The 24,500-nt window shown below is 30.2% G+C and overlaps 4 protein-coding genes and 1 long non-coding RNA gene across 9 annotated transcripts; 3 read left to right on the top strand and 2 right to left on the bottom strand.

Annotated features, from left to right (window-relative positions):
• Positions 1 to 124: 124 nt before the first annotated feature.
• Positions 125 to 2,902, bottom strand: LOC149881071 (uncharacterized). The gene has a single exon (XM_090067927.1). It carries the CDS (start codon positions 2,900 to 2,902, stop codon positions 125 to 127), a length of 2,778 nt encoding a protein of 925 aa, XP_089924053.1.
• Positions 2,903 to 4,404: 1,502 nt separating this feature from the next.
• Positions 4,405 to 6,689, bottom strand: LOC149881070 (uncharacterized). 5 transcript variants are annotated; one of them, XR_016445864.1, is made up of 5 exons: positions 5,739 to 6,648; positions 5,450 to 5,659; positions 5,194 to 5,369; positions 4,696 to 5,050; positions 4,405 to 4,522 (listed from the first exon to the last, which is right to left on the bottom strand). XR_016445864.1 is itself a non-coding variant. In XM_090069573.1 (4 exons), exons 3-4 carry the CDS (start codon positions 5,354 to 5,356, stop codon positions 4,797 to 4,799), a joined length of 417 nt encoding a protein of 138 aa, XP_089925699.1. In that variant the 5' UTR covers positions 5,357 to 5,369; positions 5,450 to 5,659; positions 5,739 to 6,689; the 3' UTR covers positions 4,405 to 4,796. The 5 variants fall into 5 exon arrangements, 3 of the variants coding, with proteins under 3 accessions (XP_089925699.1, XP_089925702.1, XP_089925701.1); XR_016445863.1 differs by having other exon boundaries at positions 4,678 to 5,050; positions 5,739 to 6,647; XM_090069573.1 differs by having other exon boundaries at positions 4,405 to 5,050; positions 5,739 to 6,689.
• Positions 6,690 to 10,914: 4,225 nt separating this feature from the next.
• LOC145194093 (prefoldin subunit 4-like) lies at positions 10,915 to 13,222 on the top strand. Its single transcript, XM_090069572.1, has 4 exons — positions 10,915 to 11,073; positions 12,376 to 12,483; positions 12,711 to 12,775; positions 12,954 to 13,222. The coding sequence occupies exons 1-4, from the start codon at positions 11,041 to 11,043 to the stop codon at positions 13,171 to 13,173; spliced, it is 426 nt and encodes a 141-aa protein (XP_089925698.1). The 5' UTR covers positions 10,915 to 11,040; the 3' UTR covers positions 13,174 to 13,222.
• A 138-nt stretch (positions 13,223 to 13,360) lies between these two features.
• On the top strand, positions 13,361 to 15,782 carry LOC145194027 (dual specificity protein phosphatase 13A-like). The gene has a single exon (XM_080071604.2). The coding sequence runs from the start codon at positions 14,219 to 14,221 to the stop codon at positions 14,813 to 14,815; it is 597 nt and encodes a 198-aa protein (XP_079927730.2). The 5' UTR covers positions 13,361 to 14,218; the 3' UTR covers positions 14,816 to 15,782.
• Positions 15,783 to 16,065: 283 nt separating this feature from the next.
• On the top strand, positions 16,066 to 17,393 carry LOC149881069 (uncharacterized). Its single transcript, XR_016445892.1, has 2 exons — positions 16,066 to 17,023; positions 17,119 to 17,393. It is a non-coding gene; the product is annotated as an uncharacterized LOC149881069 (long non-coding RNA).
• The last annotated feature ends 7,107 nt before the right edge of the window (positions 17,394 to 24,500 follow it).

Raw genomic sequence — 24,500 nt, 5'->3', positions numbered from 1 at the left:
TATAAAAACCGTTATAATATTAAAATTATGCAACGTGTGAATCTTGTCAATAATTAGCAAAGCTAATTATTGGCACATTATTGACACATTAAAATCACAACATCTCCCCCAGCTCACTAAGAGCTCATACATAATCTTGATACTTTCGGTTAGGAAACACTCTTCTCCCATATCGAGTGAATCGAACAGGGTGTGTCTCTATCTCACAATTTGTTGGATAGTTTTGACCAGTGTGGTCCGCACTATTGTCAGCTTCACCATCATCCAGGGGGTTTGTTTGGGAACTTGGATCTTCGATTATAACGCGTTCTAAGTTAGTTTTGGGAGGTTTAACCAGCGTCAGGTCGTAATCGTCATCAGTTGTTATGTCTCCTTTCTCGTCCCCACAACGATGCTGCAGATGAGAAAAGTGTCGTGGCAACGTATGTCCATTAACTTTAACTTCAGCTGTCAAACCATTACGCAGTGCCACGATACTTCCTTTTAACCATCGCCGTGTACACGGCGTCATATGCTTGGGCTTCACCCACACTTTGTCGCCAACTTTCCATCCTTGAAACTTAGTTAGGGGTTTTTGTGTTGATTCAACTTTATCGATTCCAGGAATTCGGACGCGTTTGTATTGTTGGCATAAGATTTCAAAAGGTGTGCCGTGTTTTGATGGAACGTTGTTGATTAAGAATACAGACATGGGTATACCACATTTTGCTCTCGCGTTTGTTCTTTTTACCGTTCGATGAACTCTTTCAACAATTCCATTTCCAGATGGTTTTTCAACAGCTCGATAAATAAGTCTTATTCCCCACTTCGACGCCATAGCTTGCATAGTCTGAGATCTAAACGACTTACAATTATCTAGGAGAACTTCGGAAGGAGGTCCAAGCAATGACCACATTGTTTCTAACGATTGAACAACCATTGCTGCACTTTCATCGCTTAATGGTGACCATAACGTGTATCTGCTTGGGCCACAATCGATACAGGTGAGATATAGCAATGAATCAACGTGAGCAATATCGCAGGCTACTCTTTCCCACACTTTACTGACAGCAAGATTTCCTTTATCCCATGAAACCACGTGAGGATCAATTGAATTGCATTCATCACATTCAGCGACAACTTGTCTCACTGTTTCTCTGTTAACGTGGATACCAGCACGCGAGCATAACTTCATACTCTTGGAAACTCCCATGTGTGCTATTGAATGAACTTTTTTAACCTGCTGATCATCGTGTTTATAAATGATATTACATTCTTGTGTTGCAACTCTGTGTTTTAACCATTTTGCTGGCACTCGTGTGAGTTCATCTGCGACATTTTTTGTTGTTGGTATCCATGTAACATTTACATTTATGGCATAATCTTCGACCAATTTTCCAAATATCTGAAGCCTTCGTCGGATTAGCATTTCACATTGTCCAGCACATTTTACAGGTTTGTCACGAGTCAATTCGGAATTCAACCAGCTGAATACACTATGAGAATCAGTTTTGATAGAGACATCACTTGGATTCCATTTCAATGCCATATTGAGACCTTCAATACATGCATCCAATTCAGCTACGTTGATATGCATTGCATCAGACTTTGATCGGAGCCATGTCACATCTTCTATTTTTTTGTCACCTTGCATTATCACAACTCCTTTTGCCAGCGAACTTGCATCACACCATACATTAAGGGATGCATTTGGTTTGACATTCCATACGCCTTTGGCTGGATCGCATTTGATGACTTTCTCCACGACCTCCTTTATCATTTCATTAACGTGCTTATCCGTAATAGTTTCATCCCAACCTGCCTCGTTAGTACATCTTTTTATAAAGCTGCATGCGAGTCTCAACCATCCAGCAACTGGTAGATTAGCAACCAGATTACCACACAATGAGAATATCTCTCTCTTGGTGAGCACATTTTTTATAATGGGAATCTCGCGACCTCTCTTCCAAAACAATTCCTTTGTAAACGGATTGACTGTTACTTCCAATCCTAATGCACGAACTGGGTTTTTGCCAAAATATTCAGGTGTTTTTGCGTGAAGACCCCATTTCTTCAAATGTGCCACCAGCATTCTTCCGTTTCCATTGGTTGCCAAAGTGTCATCAATGTATCCTCTTGTTGATTTTGCGAGTGCAGAATTTTGTTGGAGCACATATCGTAATATTGAGCTCATCATCACAGGTGCTAGGTTCAGACCGAAGCCCAAACGTGTAAGCGCATACCGTTGATTTTTGTAAATGACAGTTTGGTAAGGCCAATGTCGAGTATGCACATGAATTTGTAAGTATGCTCTTTTTAGATCCACCACAGAATCGTTGCTATTTGTACTCATGAGTCTCCAATCTCTCATTGCATCGTTGATAACATCCGCATCCCTTGTAGAGGCTTTTACATAGGCGTTGAGTTCGCGATAATCAAGCACCGGTCTTATCTTCTTTTTGTTATCTTGCATGACGCACATCAATGGTAGTAATCCTTTAGCTTTGCCCATACTTTTTTCGTCATATTTGACAAGTATACCTTCTTTGATCCATTCGTTAATTTCGTTGTCGAACGCTTCACGATGTTGATTAGATACGTTATACTGACTTGTTCTGTTCTTCATTTTAGGTTCGTTCTCCCACTCCCAACTAACAATCCATTTTTTGCCATCAAAATAAGCTTTGCTTGTTCCAATTTCAACAGTCGCAACGCGGGGTGTCGATGAAAACTTAATTAGAGAATTACAGAATTTTAATTTCCCAGTGCCAATTTTCAGCTCATCACACGACTTTAATAGGTCCATGCCCATAATCATGTCGTATTTGTTTATTACTTCATCCACGCATAACACCAATGCATTAAGCAGGCACCCATTCGTTGGGTGGTGTATTTTAGCAACAACCTCCTCACATCGAATCATTCCGCTCATTGTTGCAACATCCACTACACGAATCACTTTGTAGTTAGATGGCAGTAGCTTCTTGGTGATGATTGATTGCGAGCAACCAGTATCTACAAGCGCTGTAGCTTTTCTTCCGTTTATCACCAAGTCGATAGTAGGTAGTACTGTTTCGGGACGAGTTCTTGTAGAAATACCTAATGCGAACTCGTCCCTTTTAAGTTTTCCTGGTTTTGTTGACGTTTGTAACAGTCCTTCGCAGCATGTTTATGCGAGCATTTCTTGCATAAAGAGGTACATTCACGTGCAAAGTGATTTAATGATTCGCAATTGAAACATCGCATTTCTTTCTTTCTCCGAATATGACTTGTCATTACTGTCCCAGTTGTTCGGTAACTTGCATTTACCTCTTCATTCACAGATAAACATGCCGCATCCAATCTGGTTTGTACAATTACGGATGCAGTCTTGACGCAATCGTCAAAGCTCAACGCATCCTCTCCCCGAAGAATGGCACGCAGAACAGCACCATCATTAACCCCAATGATGAATTGATCACGAAGTCGACCGTCTCTCTCTGAAGGCAAGAACTTGCATTCTTGAGCTGCTCGAATCACTCGATGCGCAAACGTCTGTATCGATTCTTCATTGCCACGATAAGTTTTCCCAAATTCATACCGTGAGATTAACGGTGATTTTCTTATCTCCAACGTTTCAAGTTTCACCACCAACTCTTCGTACGAAACGTCCTCTGGCAGTTCAGGTGCTGTTAATTCTTCCATGGTATTTTAGATTTTCGACGGCAGAGCAGCAAGCAAATATGCTACGTGTCGATCTGCAGTAATGTTGTTTATCACGAAGAAAGAAGTCATCTGCCGAATAAATCGCTTGGGCTGTCCATCTTCATATTGCGGAGATAATTGACACATTAAAATCACAACATTTGTGGTATCAACTACATTGTTTTCTCTACAGCTTACACTCTAAAGCCGAATGGTTCTCTGAAGAACCTTTGAGGGTTCTTGACGTTGGTGCTGAGGGAGCACCCGTAGAGGTTCTTCAAAGAACCCTTTGTACGGGTTCTTCGGAAGAACCTTACGATAAGGTTCTTTAAAGAACCCTAAACCGTTTTTCGAAGAACCTAAGAGTTCTTGATAGTTCCGATAAATCATCCGGATAGGTTCTTCAAAGAACCCTAAAGAGAACCTTTTTTTAAAAGAATAACTATTTGTGAAGGTTCTTCAAAGAACTGTTTTTGAAGAACTATTTCAGATTCAAGACATCTGACTGAAAAAATGTTCACTAGACAAATCTTTGAATTTTTTTTTTTTAAAAAAAAAAACCATAATAATTATTATTGAATTTTTGGATAATTTTTTAGCCTAACAATTTTATTAAAACTTATTATTTTTTCAAACAAATTAATCCATGTTCTTCCAAAAAGTTTATATCAAGTGATAAAAATGATTTAACATTTTACCATTTACTTGTTATGCAAAATGATGAATTAAACAACGAATAGATTAACAAAAAGCATGTATTATAAGCAATAAAAAATTACAAGACTTTTGGACAAAATAAATTTAAAAGTTGCTTTATTTTAAACGTTTCTATTGCCTCCCTTCGTAGAATTAGCTAAACCTAAACAAACAATAGACGGTATATAAAAGGTGAAATTTTACTCATTTTCTAGTAAATCTCTCTCTCTTGCTTTATAAATGTTACAATTTGAAAATTATGTTAGGCAGTTGAAGTTAAGATTTCGATATAAAATAAATTTAAAATAAATCAATAACCTTGCACAAAGTATTTACCATCCTGTGAATTGTTACAGGGACTTCTTTATTTGATACACCAAATATGATGTGTTCAAAAAAATAATGTGTTTTTCAACTGAACAGGACTCTTATTTTATTTACTGTATATCGTAAATAAAATAAGAGGCAAATATACAAGTCACCGCTAATGAGATATCAACATTATTATAATGTTCAACTATTTCTTGGCTATCTAATATAACTCTACAAAATTTTGATGTCAACCTTTGAGCTTGAGGGATTGCAATAGTTGGTGTATTCTGTTTTGGAGTGTCATCAAATGTAACCAAGATTTCAACAGATTCTTTGAATATCTGTGGAAATAAAAGAATTGCTCTATTGAATGTAGCATCTGTAATAGTAAAAAAAAAATACAATAGAAACATAAAACAGAATCAAATTATAAAACAATATTTAACAGAAAAAAACATAAAAATTTTTAGCAATAATTTTTTTGAAAAACAGAAATCTCTTGTATTACACAAAATTTATTACCTCTCTTAGTGCTTTCATTAATTTCACACTCAATTTCAGCAAAAATTTCAGAAATAAAATCGTCTTTACACTTTAATTTAACCAAGCTTAAGATTTTATCTTCCGTACCCTCCATCTGTTGATGAAGTTCTTTATCGAGATCTTTTCCAAATCTCAGTTTCATTTTCACTAAGAAGCTTTAACATCATTATTATAAAGATTATTTTTAAGTTGGAACACACAAAAAATAAAATCAAGAGAATAGTTAAAAGCCTACCAATTGAGCAGAGCAGAGCAATCGGTATTTAGCTTTTAGATCAATTGTGCAAAGACGTCCATCTAAATCCTTTGTTCATATAAACAAACTATGTTGCTGACAATCAATCAGCATATTCATATCTGGACAAAGATTACGGTATTCAATTATCATATCCTGATGATATTTTGCTACAGCTGCATCATCCTCACCAATAGGCAGAGAATGCGGCTAAAGAAATTTATTCTTCAATAATTATTAAATCTTTTTTTTACTATTTTATCCCAAAAAAGATAAGCTTAATTTTTACCAAGTTTCCATCTGTCCTACTACAAGCTTGGTCATTCTCAAGACAATCTTCTGTGCACTTGCATTCTCTAGCTGGATTCCCAAATTTGCTTTTATGGATAGCAACAGTCTCAACATTAATTAAAAAGGCTCTTTCCTTCTTGAACTTATTTTTTAGACTTTCCAATAGTGTAGGCTGCCATTACAAGTAAATTTATTTGACATAAGCATTAAGATTTATATATACGTATATTATATACATACATTATATACATATATACATACATACATACATTTACATATATTTTACATTCCAAATTTGAACTGAAAATTCAAAAATAATTGTAGTTTTAAATTTGATCTAACTTATACGACAATATGATGCAAATGATTACTATTATTCTAAATTACGTTTTAAATATAATATTGGGATCATTGTGTAGAATCTGAAATTCATATTGTATCCTAAATTAATTTTACTAATTGATAAAATAAAATCGTATGGCAGCTATTAACCATTGGTAGTATATCACTTTTTTTTTCAGAATTCATGTTTAGTCAAGTTTATAAGATTCCACGTTATAATCAACTAACACGCTGAGTAAAAAAACAAAATGGCGTCTTAAAAAAGATGAAAAAAGTTTCTGAAGAACCTTTAGAGGAAACTTAAGATATTTACTCTAACAATTAATGCGAAGAACCTTAAAGGTTCTTTAAACTTCCATTAAAAAAGTAGGCGGTTCTTCAAAGAACCATTTAGGTACGTGAAGAACCCACGGGTTCTTTAAGTCGACTCTAAGAACCTTTAGGTTCTTTGAAGAACAGCCGCAGAATCTTCAAGAACCCTTTAGATTTGCAGTGTAATACCTTTAAATTGTTGGGTTATCGCTTCGTTATTTTATTTCACGACAGTTGAGCTAATATTTCGGAACTATTGTTACTTCTAATCGTCATCTTTATTCGGATTCTATTTAAATCAAAGATTCGATATGGCCTCTACTATAGATGCGGGCTTTTGTCACATTTTAGAGGCCGTTATTTAAAGTTGATTAAAGCGTTCAACAAAAAAAAAAGTATGAGCTGCATCGAAATCTGGCTCAAGCAATTCAAGCAAAAAACTAAAAATAAATCGCATTGGTTTGTTGGAGTACAAAATGCTAAACTTAAAGTTACAAGGCTGAAAATTTAAACACTTTTTAAGATTTTTGAGATAATTTTAACCCCAGAATTCAAAATAGATATAAACATAATCTACACGCTAAAAAGATCTTTCTCTTTAAATTCTAATTTTTTTATTGATACTTAGTTTCACTTTAACTACTTCATTCAAAATTGTTGTTATTGAAATTGCTCGAAGATCCTCCATTATTTCCATTTCAATATAAGCTTCAGGGGTAGCGGCTGGACATTATCTTCTGATTTTATTTTTGTAGCGCACTTCCAAGTGAATTGAGCTGAGTTTAGGATCAAACTTTTTAAACCAAAACTTTTCTACGTCTGCTTCTGTTCTAAGAACGACTTCATAACGTTCTTTAATAAAATCCAAAATGATTGATCTGCAAAACCTCACACTTTGAGCCATTAGGTTTGTCCAGAAAATATTGCTGCTGTTATCGTATGCTGCTAATTGTAATGGTGTTGATGTTGTAGCTAGTAAAAAGCTACAACATCAACACCATTACTATGCTGCTGTTATACGATAACAGCAGCATACGATAACAGCAGCAACAACACCATTACAATCGGAATCCTGTTTAGCACTTTGAGAAAATCTCTAATTGTACAGTTATTGACTGGAACTTCCATCTAATCCCCAGCTGCTAATCAAAACTAAATTTTCAAACTCCTTGTTTTCAGCATCCAAATGTTCCATAATTTCTGCACTTTCCATCCCAAGAATACGCTTTGCAGTGTGCTCCATCAAACCTTTCAATTTTGCTTTTATTTCACCAACTTCGATGTCTTTTTTGGGTGGTATGCAATCACCTATCGCTTTTGTAGTGGTTGACCAACTTAGAAAACAATGTGGATCCGCTTGCTAAGATGTTCCATATAGGTCTCTGGAAACATTCGTGCTAACACAAATATCCAAATCTTATTCTGCTGGTATCTCTGTAGTGTTTTTGACAGTTTGTAAAATAATTCTCTTGAATTTTCTTTGTTTTTGAAAACTTGTGATTAAACTTTCACCAAACTAAAATCTCTTTTTTTAAAAGTTTTTTCTGCGGGCAGCAAAACCTTCTCCACAGATTTACATTTAAGATCACTTTCTTCTTCGTCTTTTCTGACATTACGTTATTTGCTGTCATTATGTAAGTATTTAAAATCTTTCTATGGCCGTCCACACTTCTTAAACGTAGATGTCCCTGTTGATGTCGATGTTTGTTCTTCGATGAGTACCTTCACGTTGAATTCTCCATCAACCCAAGTTGAGTGATGGAGAATTCTTTTTTGTAGTTACTATCCCTCATATACGCAGAGTAATGTCCATATTATATCGCAATTTCGTTTGATAGACTTTTTTACTTCCACTAGTTTTTCACTACACTTACTAGATATTCATATTTACTTTCGATGAAATTAATTTCTTTAGTCATTCAATATTTTCCACATCTTTTCAAATTGAAGAGACCAAAAATGTCCTTTCTTTGAAAAATCATTGTAAAGTTTTCAAATTCACCAACAATTATGATTGAAAATTATCAATTTTTCCCGAAAATTATAAAATTATCTGCGCAGTTATTTTTAAAACCAACATGTACTGTCTACATTATAAGATTTGATATAGTGATAATTTTTATAAAAAAAAATAAGTAGTAAATTTAATTTTTCAGGAACTTTGCAATTCTTAATGACTTGAAAGCTTCATATGCAGCATATAAACATTGATATTGGTATTGTATCATAAAATTTAATATAGCCAAAAGAGGCGGACAAAGGCGGATGAGATCGTTTGAGATTTTGATAAAATAAACTATGACTAAATTTTTGGAAAAATTGTTAAATTTTGTCACTGGTCTGTTGAGGATTGGGAAAAAGTATTTTTATTCACATTCATATTCGTAAAATATTTTAAATATATTCATAAATATTATAATTTAAAATAAGCATTATTTTAGATTTGCTTCTTTGATGAATCAACTTTTCAAGTAATGATGGACAAAACAGCTTTTGTTCGTTGTAGAACAAACGAAAAGTTTCATCCTGACTACATTGTGGAAACAGTCAAGCATCCAGCTTCAGTAATGATGTGGTCTGTCATTTGTGGGCAAGGAGCAGGGCGTCTCTACAAAGTAGTTGGCACAATGAGGCAGGACCAGTATAAAGAAGTTCTGGAGAACCAGTTGCTTCCTCAAATTGCAGATTGGTCTAAAAATGTCAAAAAAATTCAAAAGAAGTCCAAAAATGTCAAAAATCTTATATTTATGCAAGATGGTGCAACTTGCCACACAGCAAAAAGTGTTATGGCTTTTTTAAAACAGATAAAAGTAGATGTATTGCCATAGCCAGGCAACTCACCTGATCTTAACCCCATAGAAAACATTTGGGAAATAGTAAAGCGAGATGTTGGAAAAAAAATTCTTACTAACAAGCAAGATCTTATGGAATATATTATCAGGATCTGGCACAATAACCCAGAGTTGACAGAAACTATAAAAAGTTCAATAGCAAGCATGCTACGACGAATCGAAGCAGTTATTGCAAATAAAGGCGGTTTTACAAAATATTAATACTTAATATATATTTTATATAATTTATTGTAATAACCAATAAATATTCAAAATGTTTAATTTTATCTGTTTATTTTTCATCAAGTATAACTTTATAAATAAAGGAACAAGCTTTAAATTATACCATTATTTTTCTTTTTGCCAAAAAATTTATTTTTACACGATATTTACAAAAATTTACAGCTGGTCCTAATGTGATGGCCGATCACTGTATATGTGTGTGTGTGTGTGTATATATATATATATATATATATATATATATATATATATATATATATATATATATATATATATATATATATATTTATGTCTGGCAAAAAGAGTTGGATTGTATATTGGAATAATTAAATGAAAAGTAATTACACGCTAAATTACATAATTACATGAAATAATTCAATACTAAAATGAAAAATAATTACATTATATATTAAAATACTAACTTAAAAACTAATCTTTTGTAAACCATGACACGAATTTGACCAAAGGATTTGGCATTGACGCTTCATATGTTTATATGTCCAAAAAACTTTACATTTTGAATTTTAAAGTGTTCTTAATCAAATAAAAATTTCAAATTCAAATTTAGAAGACTTGAGTTTTCTAATTTTTGTCCGCGTTATTTCCCACTGTGCTATGATAATAAGCTCCAGAAAAATCGTCTTATTTTAAAAGTTTATAAAATAGTTTTTACTTTATTTGTTTTTTAAGCAATAATCGATCCATTACTGATGTACTAAGGTGTTTCCTGACGTGCCTCCCAGATTTAATTTGATGAGAGGGGGAGAGGGGGAGAGGGCAATTCGAAAGTGGATTTTTAAGTTTCTTCAGTAAATAATTCTATTTTTGAATATTAAAAATTTTGTATATATTACATAGAGGACATAAAATTTTTAGAAAGACTTAGTTGGGGATTGGAAACATAGGATTAGATACTATGCATAATTGCTCTATAACAATCATCAAACTTTACTTGCTAATTACAACAGGAGATATGTGAACTTTTGATTTAGATTTGTCATTACTAGGGTGACACCAGTAAATGCAATGAAATTGTGACAGTCACAATTTCATTGCATTTACTGGTGTCACCCTAGAGCTAGCGGTATAAAATTGAAGTCAATAAATCAGTGGTCAAAAACGTGAGGCTCATTCTCCCGACATCGCTAAACGAATCGTAGTGACCTTATCTTGTTAAACAGCAGAGAGGAACTGCTATGCCGTTTCGGCAAGAGTGACATTCTCTAAGTAATGCATAAACATCTGATGGTTCCGACATTAACTAATGTCTTGTTAGTATGTCCTTCTTTTTCAGATGAGCATTACGTTAAGAATTAAACCACGATTTATTATGTTACATTTTTAACATTATAAGTGTAATCAGCTAACAGTTTGGTAGTGTGGCTTCTCAGAAATGGGTAGTAGATTGAAGCAAGATAATTGCTACTTACTCTAATTGTAGATTTGCTATATACATATTGTTTTCATTGAAATTGTTCTGTTTTAAATTTAAGAAAAAAATAAATAAATAAATTACCTACTAGTTAATCAGTACCAAGTCGTTCGGTTACCTACCAATATATACCCATAGAAATTATGGCATCAACTGCTGTTGTTGGAAAATCAAAGGTAATTTCAATATTTTAAAGAGTTGATCATAAAATACTGGTATAACCCTACATGTATTAAAACTTTGATAGTTTATTGGATATTTCTTAGTTTATTGTTGCATCAACTTGTTAGCTTATTAGTATGGTACACACACAGACACACACAGACACAAACACGCACACACATGCATGCACACAAACACACACACACATTCACACGCGCACACACACACACACACACACACACACACACACACACACACACACACACACACACACACACACACACACACACACACACACAGATACATAAATGCACACACATACACTTATGCACACACACACATACACACATGCACACAAACATACACACACTCACATACACACATTCACACAGGCACACACATTCACACATGCACAAACATACACATATACACACATGCATATTACACACACGCATACACACACACACTACAAAATAACTTTCAGTCCTAAAAAAGATTAATTTTCTTTTTTTTTTATTTTTTTTATTTTAAAAGCAATACTCTTTTCTTCTGAAAAAAAGGAAAACTTGATTATTTGACATTAGGTATAGCCACATCAATATGTTGCCAACTTCAATTCAAAAACTACAAAAAGTCATAGAAAAAGTTAATCATTTTTGTTCAATTGTTTTATACTAAGCTTAGTTAAACCATTTTGTAAAGAAGTTTCCTTAAAGTTACTAAATTATATTCATAAATGAGTCTATTTTGATATTATATTATGCAGTTTGAAATATTTAGAAATTTTTGAGGACTACATAAGAAAGACAATTAAACTCTTTGAATTGTTGTTTATAGAAACCTGGTAACTTAAATTTAAAACAAGTGTTAAAAACTTTCAGATAAATGTCTTTTCTGATATTTAAAATATCCTTTGAACAACTCTGAATCTACAGTAATTATAAGATAAGAGCAATTTAAAATATACTTTTTTTGTAAGTAAATCAAGCAATTTTCTTGCATTTTGGCCTTTGTAAAAACATCATTTATCTAATGGTCTTTGGCTCCAACAAGCATAGCTTATAAATAGTTTTTATATTTTTATCTTTCTATAAGTACCCCACCCTAGCGGACATCGTAAAAATAAATAATCTATATTCAGCTTTATAAGAATAACTATATTCAAATTTAGATTTTTGAAAATCTGTTCATGGCAAATTTTTTCAATTATAATCTAATTTTTACTTATTTAGATTTTAGTTCATCTTAAAAATTGAGTTCTACAAGTATTTAGTTAATTATAATTATAAATCATTTGATTGTTTGATTTTAAATAGCTAAATGAAGAAGTAGAGATAACACAAGAAGACCAAAAGATGATAAATGAGTTTGCCAACAAGAATGCTAAGCATAATGAAATCAAATCATTAATTTCAAGTAATAGGGTAATGCAATTATTTACATATGAATAATGATATATTTACATGCATAAAAGCCTCTGTCTTAAATCAAACTTTAAAAAAAAATTCAGTTTGCATAATATAAGTAGATAATATTCAGTTAAACATAAAAGAAAATTGTAAAAAAAATATTTATTGCAGTGTTTTTAACTGTGCTCTTATTATTTCAATCCATCCATATCTATTTTACTTGCTTTGTGTAATATATATAGAAACAACTTCAAAATTTTCAAGATGCTGGAGATGAGATCATGTTATGTGATGATGAGTCAGTATCGTATCTTTTTTTAAATTTCGTTGTGTTAACTTATTATGTTTCTTATATAATTCCTTTATTCCCAGGTATGCAGTTAGAATTTGTTAGTAACTTAAGTAAATTTTGAAATTTATTTTGAATTTACTCTTTTATTTCCATTTATTAAGTTTTTAATAGAAAATTCTTTAACTAATTTAAGTGTTTACATAGGAGAAACTTTTTTCCTAATGTCAAAAGATGAGGCAGAAATATTCATTGATGAAGGAAAAGGATCTATAGACAAAGAAATAGAGAGACTAACAGAGATAGTTGAATCCTATGCACAAGAGTTAAAAGATTTAAAAATTAAACTTTATGCTAAATTTGGTAGTAACATTAATTTAGAAGAAGAAGAAGATTCTGTAACAGGGTTCAGTTGATATTCTTTCTACTTGTAACAAAGTGTTTTAGTAAAGAGTTCCAATAGAATGTTAATGTATTATTCATCTTCCATGTACAACATGAACTTCAAAAATCATACAAGCAATTTTTTATCCACACATTTGTCAGTTAAAAGTTGATAACATTTTATTGCATAAAGACTCTCTTAAGTTTTAATGCATTAGGATTCTCATATATTTCCTTCTTTTTCTTTCTGTAAATCGCAAGTTAAGAGAAACAAACTTGTGTTTTTTGAAACAATGAATTTTTAATATCAAGCTCTAAAATTTAAAAAAAAACACCTGTTTGTCTGTTTGTAAACATCGCCATTATCAGAAAATAAAAATTACTTATGATTGCAGATATTAAAAGATGTATGTTAAAGGATACATCTTTTGAATAATCACAAAAATAATTCTCAGAATGCTAATAAACCATATTTTAGTAAGAGCTGTACTGGTATAATTGCTTTAGTTAATTTTTCTAAATGTTGATAACTGTTTAAATTGATAATGGTAATCTCTTCACTTCAGTATCTTTGGAATATTTTTCTATTGATATAATTTCTTTATTGTTGTTAAAAATTTGTTGTATGTATTTTAAATATTTTTTGAGATATCTTTTTTAAACACCAGTTTTAAAGAAAAAACTGTGAAATAAATGTAAACAATAAGTGAAAAATTTATAATGTCAAAATTTATAAATGAATGAAAAAATAGTTTATACTAACTGACATTTTACTTTTTAAAATATATAGTACCCACTTCCATAATTTAATATAAAACAGAAATCATTTTGATTTGCTGAACACAATGTTGAATAATTTTCAGAAGGTTTTAAGTGTCAACATATAAACTTCAATAGAGAAAAATTAATAACACAGTTTTCAAAAATTTTGCAATTCACATTGTTAATACTCTTGAGTTAATCAAGAAATTAGAAAGAAAAAAAACATTAGCTTGTAGTCAATCCATATGCTAAACATTTGTTTTTAGAAATACAATATAAAGAATCTAAACTTTCAGCTTATAATTTTGCAAGTCTATGGCTCAGGTGAATTATGGCCTAAACAGCAAGCAACTTCAGTATGTTGATTTTATTGCAGATTTGGTTGCTGATATATCTCAATTTCCTAAAACAATGACCAAAATTCTTGATTATCTTTATCTTGGAGCAATTAATGATGCCATGGACTTAGATCTCCTCAAGCAAACTGGCATAACTCATATAATAAATACAGTGCATGATATAAATGACTACACTGAAATAGGGCCAGATTTTTATGGTAAGGAATTTGTTTTTATGGGGTTCTATTCTGAAGACAAGGAAGGCTATCCCATTTTGGAGCACTTTGAAAAAGTTCATAGTTTCATAAATTCAGCACGAGATCAGAATGGCAAAGTTCTCATACATTGCATAGCTGGAATAAACAGAAGTGGGTGCTTAGCAACTGCATATTTTATGGTTGAACAAAACATTGGACCTATTACAGCAGTTAGTACAGTCTTTGAAAAAAGAGGGGTATTGTTGACTAATAAAGGTTTTATAAAACAATTAGTAAAACTTTCCGTTGATCGTAAATTGTTAGAAAAGGACAAACACCTGCTTCCAGGAAATTCATCAAATGGGTGTTTGATATAGTTTGTTAATTATTTTTTTACATTATTTATACTCTGTATTTATATATAAATAGCTATACTGTGTGTGTATTTAAATGTAAATAGTCGTAATGTGTATTTGGGTGTAATATGTGTATTTACATATATGTAGAAAATATGAGCAATAGTTGTTTCAACTGATTTTTAAGTTGGCATTTTATCATCATTTTATGCAAAAATTGTAAAAGAAATAGTAATATAGAGATCAAGTCTTCACAATGTTTTAAAACTGGATGTTGTGCGTATATGTTTTGTATTTACAATTCATAAAATGTTTAAATTATTCTGTTAATTCTTGTCAGTTATTTGTAATCTGTTAGTTGTACTTATTACCAACTTTATTTTTCTATCTGAATTAATTTATTATTAATATAGAGATTTTAAGTGTGTCAGTAAAGTTCATATAATAAATCGATTTTCATATTCATGCTCTATGTATATGATACTGATATCTATTAATAAAGATTGAATGATTGTTTCTGCTAAATTTAAAAATTATTAAGGCTCGCAGAACCCTTTTTCCTTTTTTAGGAAAATTGATCCACACCAATAAACTGCAGAAAACAGTAAAAAAATTATACGGATAAAAAATTTTGGCCTTAGCAATATCATATTTTTTATCTAATGTTCTTTGGCTACAATAATAGCTTAAAAATCTTTGTTTTTGATAGTAGGCCCGTCAGGACTAGAAGGAAATGTTTTGCCCTCCCCTTTCCTCCTCTTTCCCAGTCTGCTTAAAAAAATTCAGCGCAATCAGCTCGTCGCGTTGGTTTGACAAGGTTCTAACTGATCCGCGAAGAGTTTTGAGTAAATCAATTTTAAGAATTGTTATGTTCCTACCATCAAAAATTATTAAAATCTATCGATAATATTTTTTACTCATGATAACATAAGCATTTGCTATAAGTATTAATTTTTATTAAAAAATGTTTCACTCTTCATAGAAAAAAGGAATACCCCCAAAATGCAGTTAGAACCTTGTCATAGTGAAATAATCATATTCTCACTATGACAAGGTTCTAACTGCTATTTAACGGTAGTTAGAAATATGTTAGTTACTTTGAAATTTTGTGACTGAAGCAGTTAGTTACTTTAAATTTTGCAACTGAAATAATAATATAATAAAAAGCTAATTTTTATAAATTAGATTATTGTTTCAGTCACAAAACAAGGTTACAACATTTTGTTTGCTCATTTTTCTTACATTAAGTACAACCCTTAAAAGCTTTTCATGTTTATTTTCTAGGTGAAGAACAACTCGATAGTAATCTCTGTCCTCGAGAGGAAAAAGAGAAATGCAGCTTTTATATCTTTTCTTTTTAAGTCTACAAGTTCCTTTGTACAATTTCGAATCATGGCTAGATTTAAAATGTATAATGTGAGATGTTTAAGCAAATATTAGAACAGCAACGTTAGAAAAAGGAACTGACTTGTAATTAAACAGCTTTGCTGTTACTGAATACTCCTTAAAGTCATGTGGTTTCATTTGAATGATATGACAAGGATTTTTTGTGTTAACTCAAATCCTTGAAATTATGTGGTTTCATTTGAATGATACGATAAAGATTTTTTCTGTTAACTTGTTTCAACATCCTTGTCAATCCAATTGGACTATAAAAATCAGTTTTCCTCATGAGCTTTACAACTTCCCTATGGGCATGATTCACCTCTTGGGCGCATGAATGACCTGAAGGGGATATTTCATAGTAATTGAGTTAATGTTAGGATTGTCTCTTAAAAAATGTAACACAGCATTTGATAATATACTATTCTGATTTTAAGGAACGTCACTCAAAATTTTGCAAAAGGCACTGGCAAGATAATTGTCGCTTCTTCCCGCCATTGATTCAGTCCATAATGCACAGCACACTTTTTTGGTTTTTGAAAAATAAGCTGTCAAATTATACACGCTTTGCTTTCTCAGATAAAAAAGGGAACTAATTTCTGCATGCGGAGTCAAAATAACATTTTGAAGGTCAAAAAGTAAAACCGGAACATTTTTATCTTTTTTTTCTTTAGCACTTATATCTCTCATTTCTTTTTTAAAAACTTGATGTCTTTCAAAGTCTTCTCTCAACTTTTCAGACATAGTATCAGTGTTTTCAGCAACTTTAAACTTCTCACAAAGGTCGCATCTATCCTTTTTGGGAATATGAAAACCAAGATTGAATTCGGTGGAGAAAATATGGTAGTAAGTAGATTTTTTTACTGGCTCAACATTTTCGTTTATACATTTCTCTTTGTAAAGATTATATATTTTTTTAAAATATTATGGTGTGACTCAAGGTAATCTCTATTGGTTCTTACACGACAACGTGACTCAACTGTTGGAAAAGATTTTATGTGATCCCTAGCTGAGTTGGTGTACGTTTTGGTGCACTGTGCGTTTGCATTTCATTATTTTACCTCGTAGATCTTGTGCAGGAGCATTTGTTTCAAATCTTTGGTAAACTAGCTTTTGTGAAATTGACGGTGTAGTTAGGTAAAATGTTTTGGAAACACGGACTTTTTCTCCTTTTACATGAAAAAAATATCTATTGGCTTAATTCCTTTTTGAAAAAGTTTGTTTTTCAGCGTGGTCATCAGTTTTTATTTGCATGTTCACTACAATTGTTTTCTTCGTGGTTTGTAATAGAATATCGTATCCGCCTAGAATATCATATCCCCCTTAAGAACGTTGAAAACGCAGACACGATTTAAAGTTATAGCATTTAGAAGTGCACCTTGGCGGTCCGAAATAATATTCGGACATAAACAGTGATGGTAAAAGTATGATCGAATTTATGCATAAAACGTAATTTAAAATAAAAAATTGATATTACATCCATTATCATGGATTTTACTAAGTTTTATGTCAAACAAAATTTTTATACAAGAGGGATTAACATTCTAAGTGAAAAATAATCATATATTCTATATTTTTTAAGTTTTATGTCAAATACGATTATTATACAAGGGGGATATAATATTCTAAGCAAAATTTGATACTATTTCCCATATTTTACTAAGTTCTATGTTGAAAACGAATGTTACACAAGGGGGATATGATATTCTAAGTAAAGATTTGATAATATATCATATATTTTACTAAGTTCTTTCGAAAACAAATGTTACACAAGGGGGATATGATATTCTAAGTAAAAACTTGACTCCTTAATCCTATAATTTACTAGCTTCTTTGTCAAATACGATTCTTATACAAGGGAGATATGATATTCTAAGTAAAAATTTGATAATATATCATATATTTTACTAAGTTCTTTCGAAAACGAATGTTACACAAGGGGATATGATATTCTAAGTAAAAATTTGACTCCTTAATCCTATTATTTACTAACTTCTTTGTCAAATACGATTTTTTGGCAAGGGGGATATGATATTCTAAGTAAAGATTTGATAGTATATCATATATTTTACTAAGTTCTATGTCGAAAACGAATGTTACACAAGGGGGATATGATATTCTAAGTAAAAATTTGATACTATATCCTATATTTTTAAGTCGAAAACGAATGTTACACAGGAGGGATATGATATTCTAAGTAAAAATTTGATATGTCGGATTTGATTTTTATACAAATTGATTTGATATAACTTTTTTAATTGAATTAAAGTTTGAATAAAAATATTTTACCACATAAAAAAATAATTATTGTTAAACTTCTTTGTTAATATGACTCGCCTTTAAAAAACAATTCACAATAACGTTTTTTTAAAATTTATTTTTTAAGAATCAAAGTTTTCAATTATTTCGAAATCAACTCTTCGTGGTAGACATATCTAAAAACATAATATTAATGCAATTAATTTTTTGCTTTTTTTATAAAAGCTTTTTATCTATTCAAAAAATTTAACGAAATTAAGTATAAGGTTCATAAAGCAAAAAAACTAAAATCGATTATATTAACAACTTACATTAGCAAGAGAAATGTTTGAGCAAGTAAATAAAGCACTTGTTTTTTTAGCATAACCAATGCATTCTAAGTGAAACCATCGATTTGGAATGCAGTTATTGCATTTTATCTATAAAACAGTAGTAGTTTTTTTGGGTAATATACCGTGTTTTAGTTGATAAAAATAAAAACGAAACTTTAAAACGTAATAATAGAAAACGGAAGCAAATTTAGTTCATATACCCATTTATCTAAACTTTTAATTTGTTGTGTGTTTGGTCCTCCTTGATTTCCACATATTCGACAAAGTTTATCTTGCCAACTTCTCTGACCTATTAATTCAAACATGAACTACCGTTTATTGCTTTTTTTTTTAATTTGTTTTTTGTCATAATTAAAATTACAGTTAAATTCTACAAAAAAAATACAATAAGTAAATGCACCACTCTCTTTCTAAACTCTATATTACCTCCTCTACCAATAAATAAATGCACCATTCTCTTTCTAAACTGTATATTACCTCCTCTATCAATAAGTAAATGCACCACTCTCTTTCTAAACTCTATATTACCTCCTCTATCAATAAGTAAATGCACCACTCTCTTTCTAAACTGTATATTACCTCCTCTATCAATAAGTACATGTACCACTCTCTTTCTAAACTCTATAACATCTTCAATTAGAAAGTTAAGCGCCAACTCTTCCCCGTTTATATAATTTTCAGCAAACTAAAAAAATATTGTTTACAAACTCTTGATTCATTTCAATGATACAACTACAATTAAAAAGAAATCATTGTCATTATTTCGTTTTAAGTAAATTTTTGAATCTTATGACTTCATAACTTCAATGATTTCACTGCAAACCATAAATTAACAGTGAAACCATTTACTGTGAATCTATGATTTGCAGTTTTAGCATGAAGTGCTATGACGATGCAGGTTTATTTTAAGTTCTTATTATGTCATTTAAACTTTTTCCTTATCTTATTTGTTTAAAAAATATTAGGCTTTGGCATTCAATAAACATTTTTTGACATTCAGTCAACATTTTTATTTTTTGCACTTTTTATTTTTTCAACATTTGTTCAATTTTATCCCAACTACGTATGTATCAATAAAATTACCTTAAGACAAAAGACTCCACATGATATACTGTCTGTTTGTAACGCATGTGGTGATGTCACTAACTTGAATTTCTCATCAACACTGTATCTTTGCAGCAAGTAACTACTAAGATATTTACAAAAGAATTATTCGAATTTTTTGAAAATTTTTTTTTGAATTTAATTTCAAATTGGAAAATTTAAAGCCATTGATTTCATACTTCCATTTCATTTCTTCTTTTAGTATAGAAGCTTTGGCTTCACCAAGAGGGTTGATATAATGGATTGTTTTGTCATGTGGCTTGATAATCTTAAAAAGTAAAGCCTCAAAATTTTATTATAGAAATTACACTACAATGAAGCATCAGATCAAATGTTCATTATTGTCCCACTAAAACACTAAAGAGGCTATTGAAAATTATAAATATGCAGACTGTTTTAACATTGTTTAGTCAACAAAAATAACTTAAAAAAAGTCTTTTAATAATTTTACTGTAAGCGTCCAATGAAAATTTGCAACAACACAGCATATTAAAATATCAAACTTAAGGAGTGCATTCTAAAATGAAACATAAGACACATGAAAACATTTATTAGCATTAACACCTTTACATATTTATATTATTAAAAAAGATGGAGATAGTACAAGACAATAAATTACCACACTTTTCTTTCTTATCAAGTCAGTTTGATGTGGCAACTCCTCTAATGAAAGTAACCCAGCTGGTGCCAATACTTCAATCCGATACTTATTATAAATTTTTAATACATATATATATATATATATATATATATATATATATATATATATATATATATATATATATATATATATATATATATATATATATATATATACATATACAGTGTTAAAGATATCTTACTAGTATATTACTCAGGTAATATAAGATATCTTTAACACTGGTATATTGTTATTAATTAAAAAATTTCTGAAAATAATCTTACCTTTTTCTGATCACTGGCCAAGAGTTTAAGATAAACATAAATAAGTTCATCGCTTAGACAGTCGTTTAACGCATCTTGTAATGAGTAATCGTATATCTTACAACCACCGAACTTGGAATAGATACCCATTACAGCTTTAATAGGTCTAATCTGACAAAGATACTCCATTGGTATATCACCTGTTTTGAAATGCAATAGTACTACATCTTATAACTACAATTAAATAATATAGACTATTAACATAAACTTAAAAAAACAACCATAAAACAATATTTTGAAAACAAGTTATTATTAGCTATATTTTAAATGTAGTTATATTTTTATATTTAATTGCTGTTAAATGCTAATTGGTTGATTGGTGTGCCATTAAATTCTACGTACCTTTAAAATCTTCAATCAGGCATCTTTGTTTTGTATCTGTTACCACTATAAATATACATGAAGCACACTTACATATTATGTATTTACATATTTGATTTTAGCTCTTTAAAATAAAAAAGAAGATAATTATTGCAATGTTTATTTTATTACGAGGCATTAATGTGACTAGATGACTAGAGAGAGGTTCAATTTGCTGACTATTGGTGCATGTCACAAACTCATTAATACATCCTGCTGGCTCCTGATTGTGGAAAAACATATTTTATCACAGAATAATATATACCTTCACTGCTTTCAACATTGCTGTAATTTTCTGTAACAATATCCTCTGAAACATTATCTAAGAATTAAATTAATAACTTTATTTTTCATTTTCTAAGATGAACTGATATATTACTAAATTATCAGTGTTTCCTGCACTGCATGAATCAATATATGTTAATAGGTGTTATTTTTAATAACAGGTATTATTTTAAAAAACTAGTCAGCTTTTTAAACATTTATCAATTTAAGTTTTTTTAATAATTTATCATTTAATGAATTTTTTGATTTGAATTTTTTCAAACATTTAAACTAAATAACAAATACCTTTCTCCAAACTTTCAATGAACTTTTTAATGTGCAATTTTTTGTTAGTACCTTTTAAAGGAACATTATTCAATTCAGTGAGTTTAAAATTGCCACATTTTGTAATGTGGGCTACATAATAAGGACCTTTAAATCTTGGCTTAAATGCAGCCCCTTTGTTTCTTCTTCCTCTTATATCCAGAAGTAAAACTTTATCTCCTACCACAATTGGGTCTAAAGCTACTTTATATTTTTTCAGAACTCTAGCATCATAGTATTTTTTTTGTTTTGCTTGAGCATCTTTGATGTTCTAAAATCAATTGAGTGTTGAAATACAACTACAATTTTTTAAAGATAATGTGTACAACTATTGGTCAGTCGTTATCTCAATTAAGTAACTTCAAGTAAAATTTACCTTAGCAATTAGATTTGTTAAATTTTCAACATGGCTCCTATTTTTTTCAACTTCAACTACAACTTCTTCCTCTGTAGGACCAAAAACGGTAATTTCCTTAAAATATTACGCAATTCCTTTAGTAAATACATTTGTAACATTTGAAATAAATGTAATTAAGTGTTTTTTTTTTTACATGTAAGAAAATGTATTTACTTGTTTTAATTCACAACTAAAAACAGGTAAACGACCCCCAAACATTATCTCAAATGGCGAAACTTTTGTAGAGGTTTGCCTTTCAATTCGAAGTGGATACAAAACTACATCAAGAAATTCATCCCAATTGGATTGATTTTCATCAATTAGTTTTCTTATTTTTCTAATAAAATTAAATACATACAATAATTTTGTTACAAATGAAACAATACTTCAATTTTAATATTTTTATATTTTATATTTTTATAAGAATTTAAAAATAAGAATGAATGCCTTTTTATATTTTTGTTTGTGTTTTCATCCTGGCCATTTGTTTGAGGATGATAGACAGCCGTTTTTCTTCTCTCTATTCCTAACAACCTATATATTTCATTGTTCAACTAGAAAGACAGTAAAATGTTAGTAAACTCATGGAAGTACTTTTATTTTTAATTAAAGTATCATATATAAGTCCTTACCTCATTACAAAACTCTGTACCATTGTCAGAAAGTATTACAGACGGAAACCCAAATGTAGTTACTAACTTAATTATCGACTTTGCTACTGTTAAAGCCTCCTTATTTGGCAATGCATAAGCAACAGGCCACTTTGAAAATAAATCTGTGCAGCTCATGAAATATTTATTTCCCATTGATGTTTCCGCGAAAGGGCCAGCAAAATCTATCCCAACAATTTCCCATACTCGTGTAGTCTAAAAAAATCAGCTCAACTATTGCTGCTGTATTTGGTTTAGTCAGTTTTATAGCTAAAATTCTTATTAAATTAATTATTTTACAAAATTTTTTATTTATAGAGTATGGAGAAAAAGCAATAGAAAAATTTTGTTTTACACTAACACTATTTTATTTTACCTTTATTGAATGTAAAGGTTCTGATACAGAAAGCAGCTGACCAGATTTTTGACAACGCTTGCATTGTTTTACTTGTGAGATAAATATTAGTTACAATTACTATTAAACCTTTTGTTAAAAACTGTGATAAAAAAAATATGTAATATAGAGAAATCAGTCATCCTGTTGTCTCGGGTGTATATCTTGGTAGACATATATACTTTAAAGGATTTAAAACAATCAAGCTATTTTAAAAGATTTGTAAAAAAAAAGGGATTTAAAACAGTCAAGTTAATTCAAATATTTTATAAAAAGTTACTTCAAATATTTTATTTCAAATTATTTCAAGTTATTGTCAACTTATTTCAAATATTTTATTTCAAATACTTTATAAAAACAAAATTGAAACATTGAAAATCAGGAGTTCTATAGAAGAAGTAAAAATGTTAAAAGCTGACTCCCTTTTGAAAAGTAAGCAATTTACCCATTTTATAATGTCTCCGCTGATATTAGGCCAATAATATTTTTCCATAATTTTAGCTTTTGTTTTTGTTTGGCCACTATGTCTGCCTAAAGGACTATCATGCTCCGCTGCAAATATTTTTATTCTTTCTTCTTGGTCCACAATTACATCTGCATAAACAGAATTTCCACAAACAGTCACTTTTCGCTTGAGCTTGCCATCTACAAATAATTAACAACTTAAAAAACAGTTTTGCTAAAAAAATGTAAAACTTGTATATTGTTAATCATCATACTTTCTACACAATATTTTTTTGCCACACTTCGAAATGAACGTTTTTCATTTTTACCAAGACCAGGTGGATATATTTTTTTTGTCAAATAGTGGATAAAATTATCGAAGTATTGTGGGTTTTTCTCTTCCTTTTCCATTGTAGGCTGGAAAATAATTAAAAATATACATTTTTATATAATAATAACATTTAAAATTTATATTATATTGTACAAATTAAAACTATAAAGTATTACTATAAAAGTAGTAAAAAAGCAAACCCTAAAAAACTATTTAATAGATCTGTTTTATCTTTATCTATATATATATATATTTGCTTCATATTGATACTTATAATATTACTTGCAGTATACGTGGTAGTATAACCTTGTATATCAAATACATAAAATAATTTTGTTACAAATTGACTGAAACAATACTTTAATTTCAATATTTTTATATGACCAGTGCAGAATTTGTTGCTTAGAATATCGTATCCCCTCAAGGGAAGTTTTATTTGAACATCATTGACCATATGTCATATGGTCAATTATTTCATATGATATGACATATGACATGATA

The sequence above is a fragment of the Hydra viridissima genome, unplaced genomic scaffold (genome assembly GCF_058129835.1).
Source record: "Hydra viridissima isolate aposymbiotic clone 2 unplaced genomic scaffold, HvirCarnegie_v1 scaffold_12, whole genome shotgun sequence".
Taxonomy (NCBI): Eukaryota; Metazoa; Cnidaria; class Hydrozoa; order Anthoathecata; family Hydridae; genus Hydra; species Hydra viridissima.
Note: the sequence above shows the minus strand (reverse complement) of the source record. Positions and strands in the feature narration are given on the sequence as shown.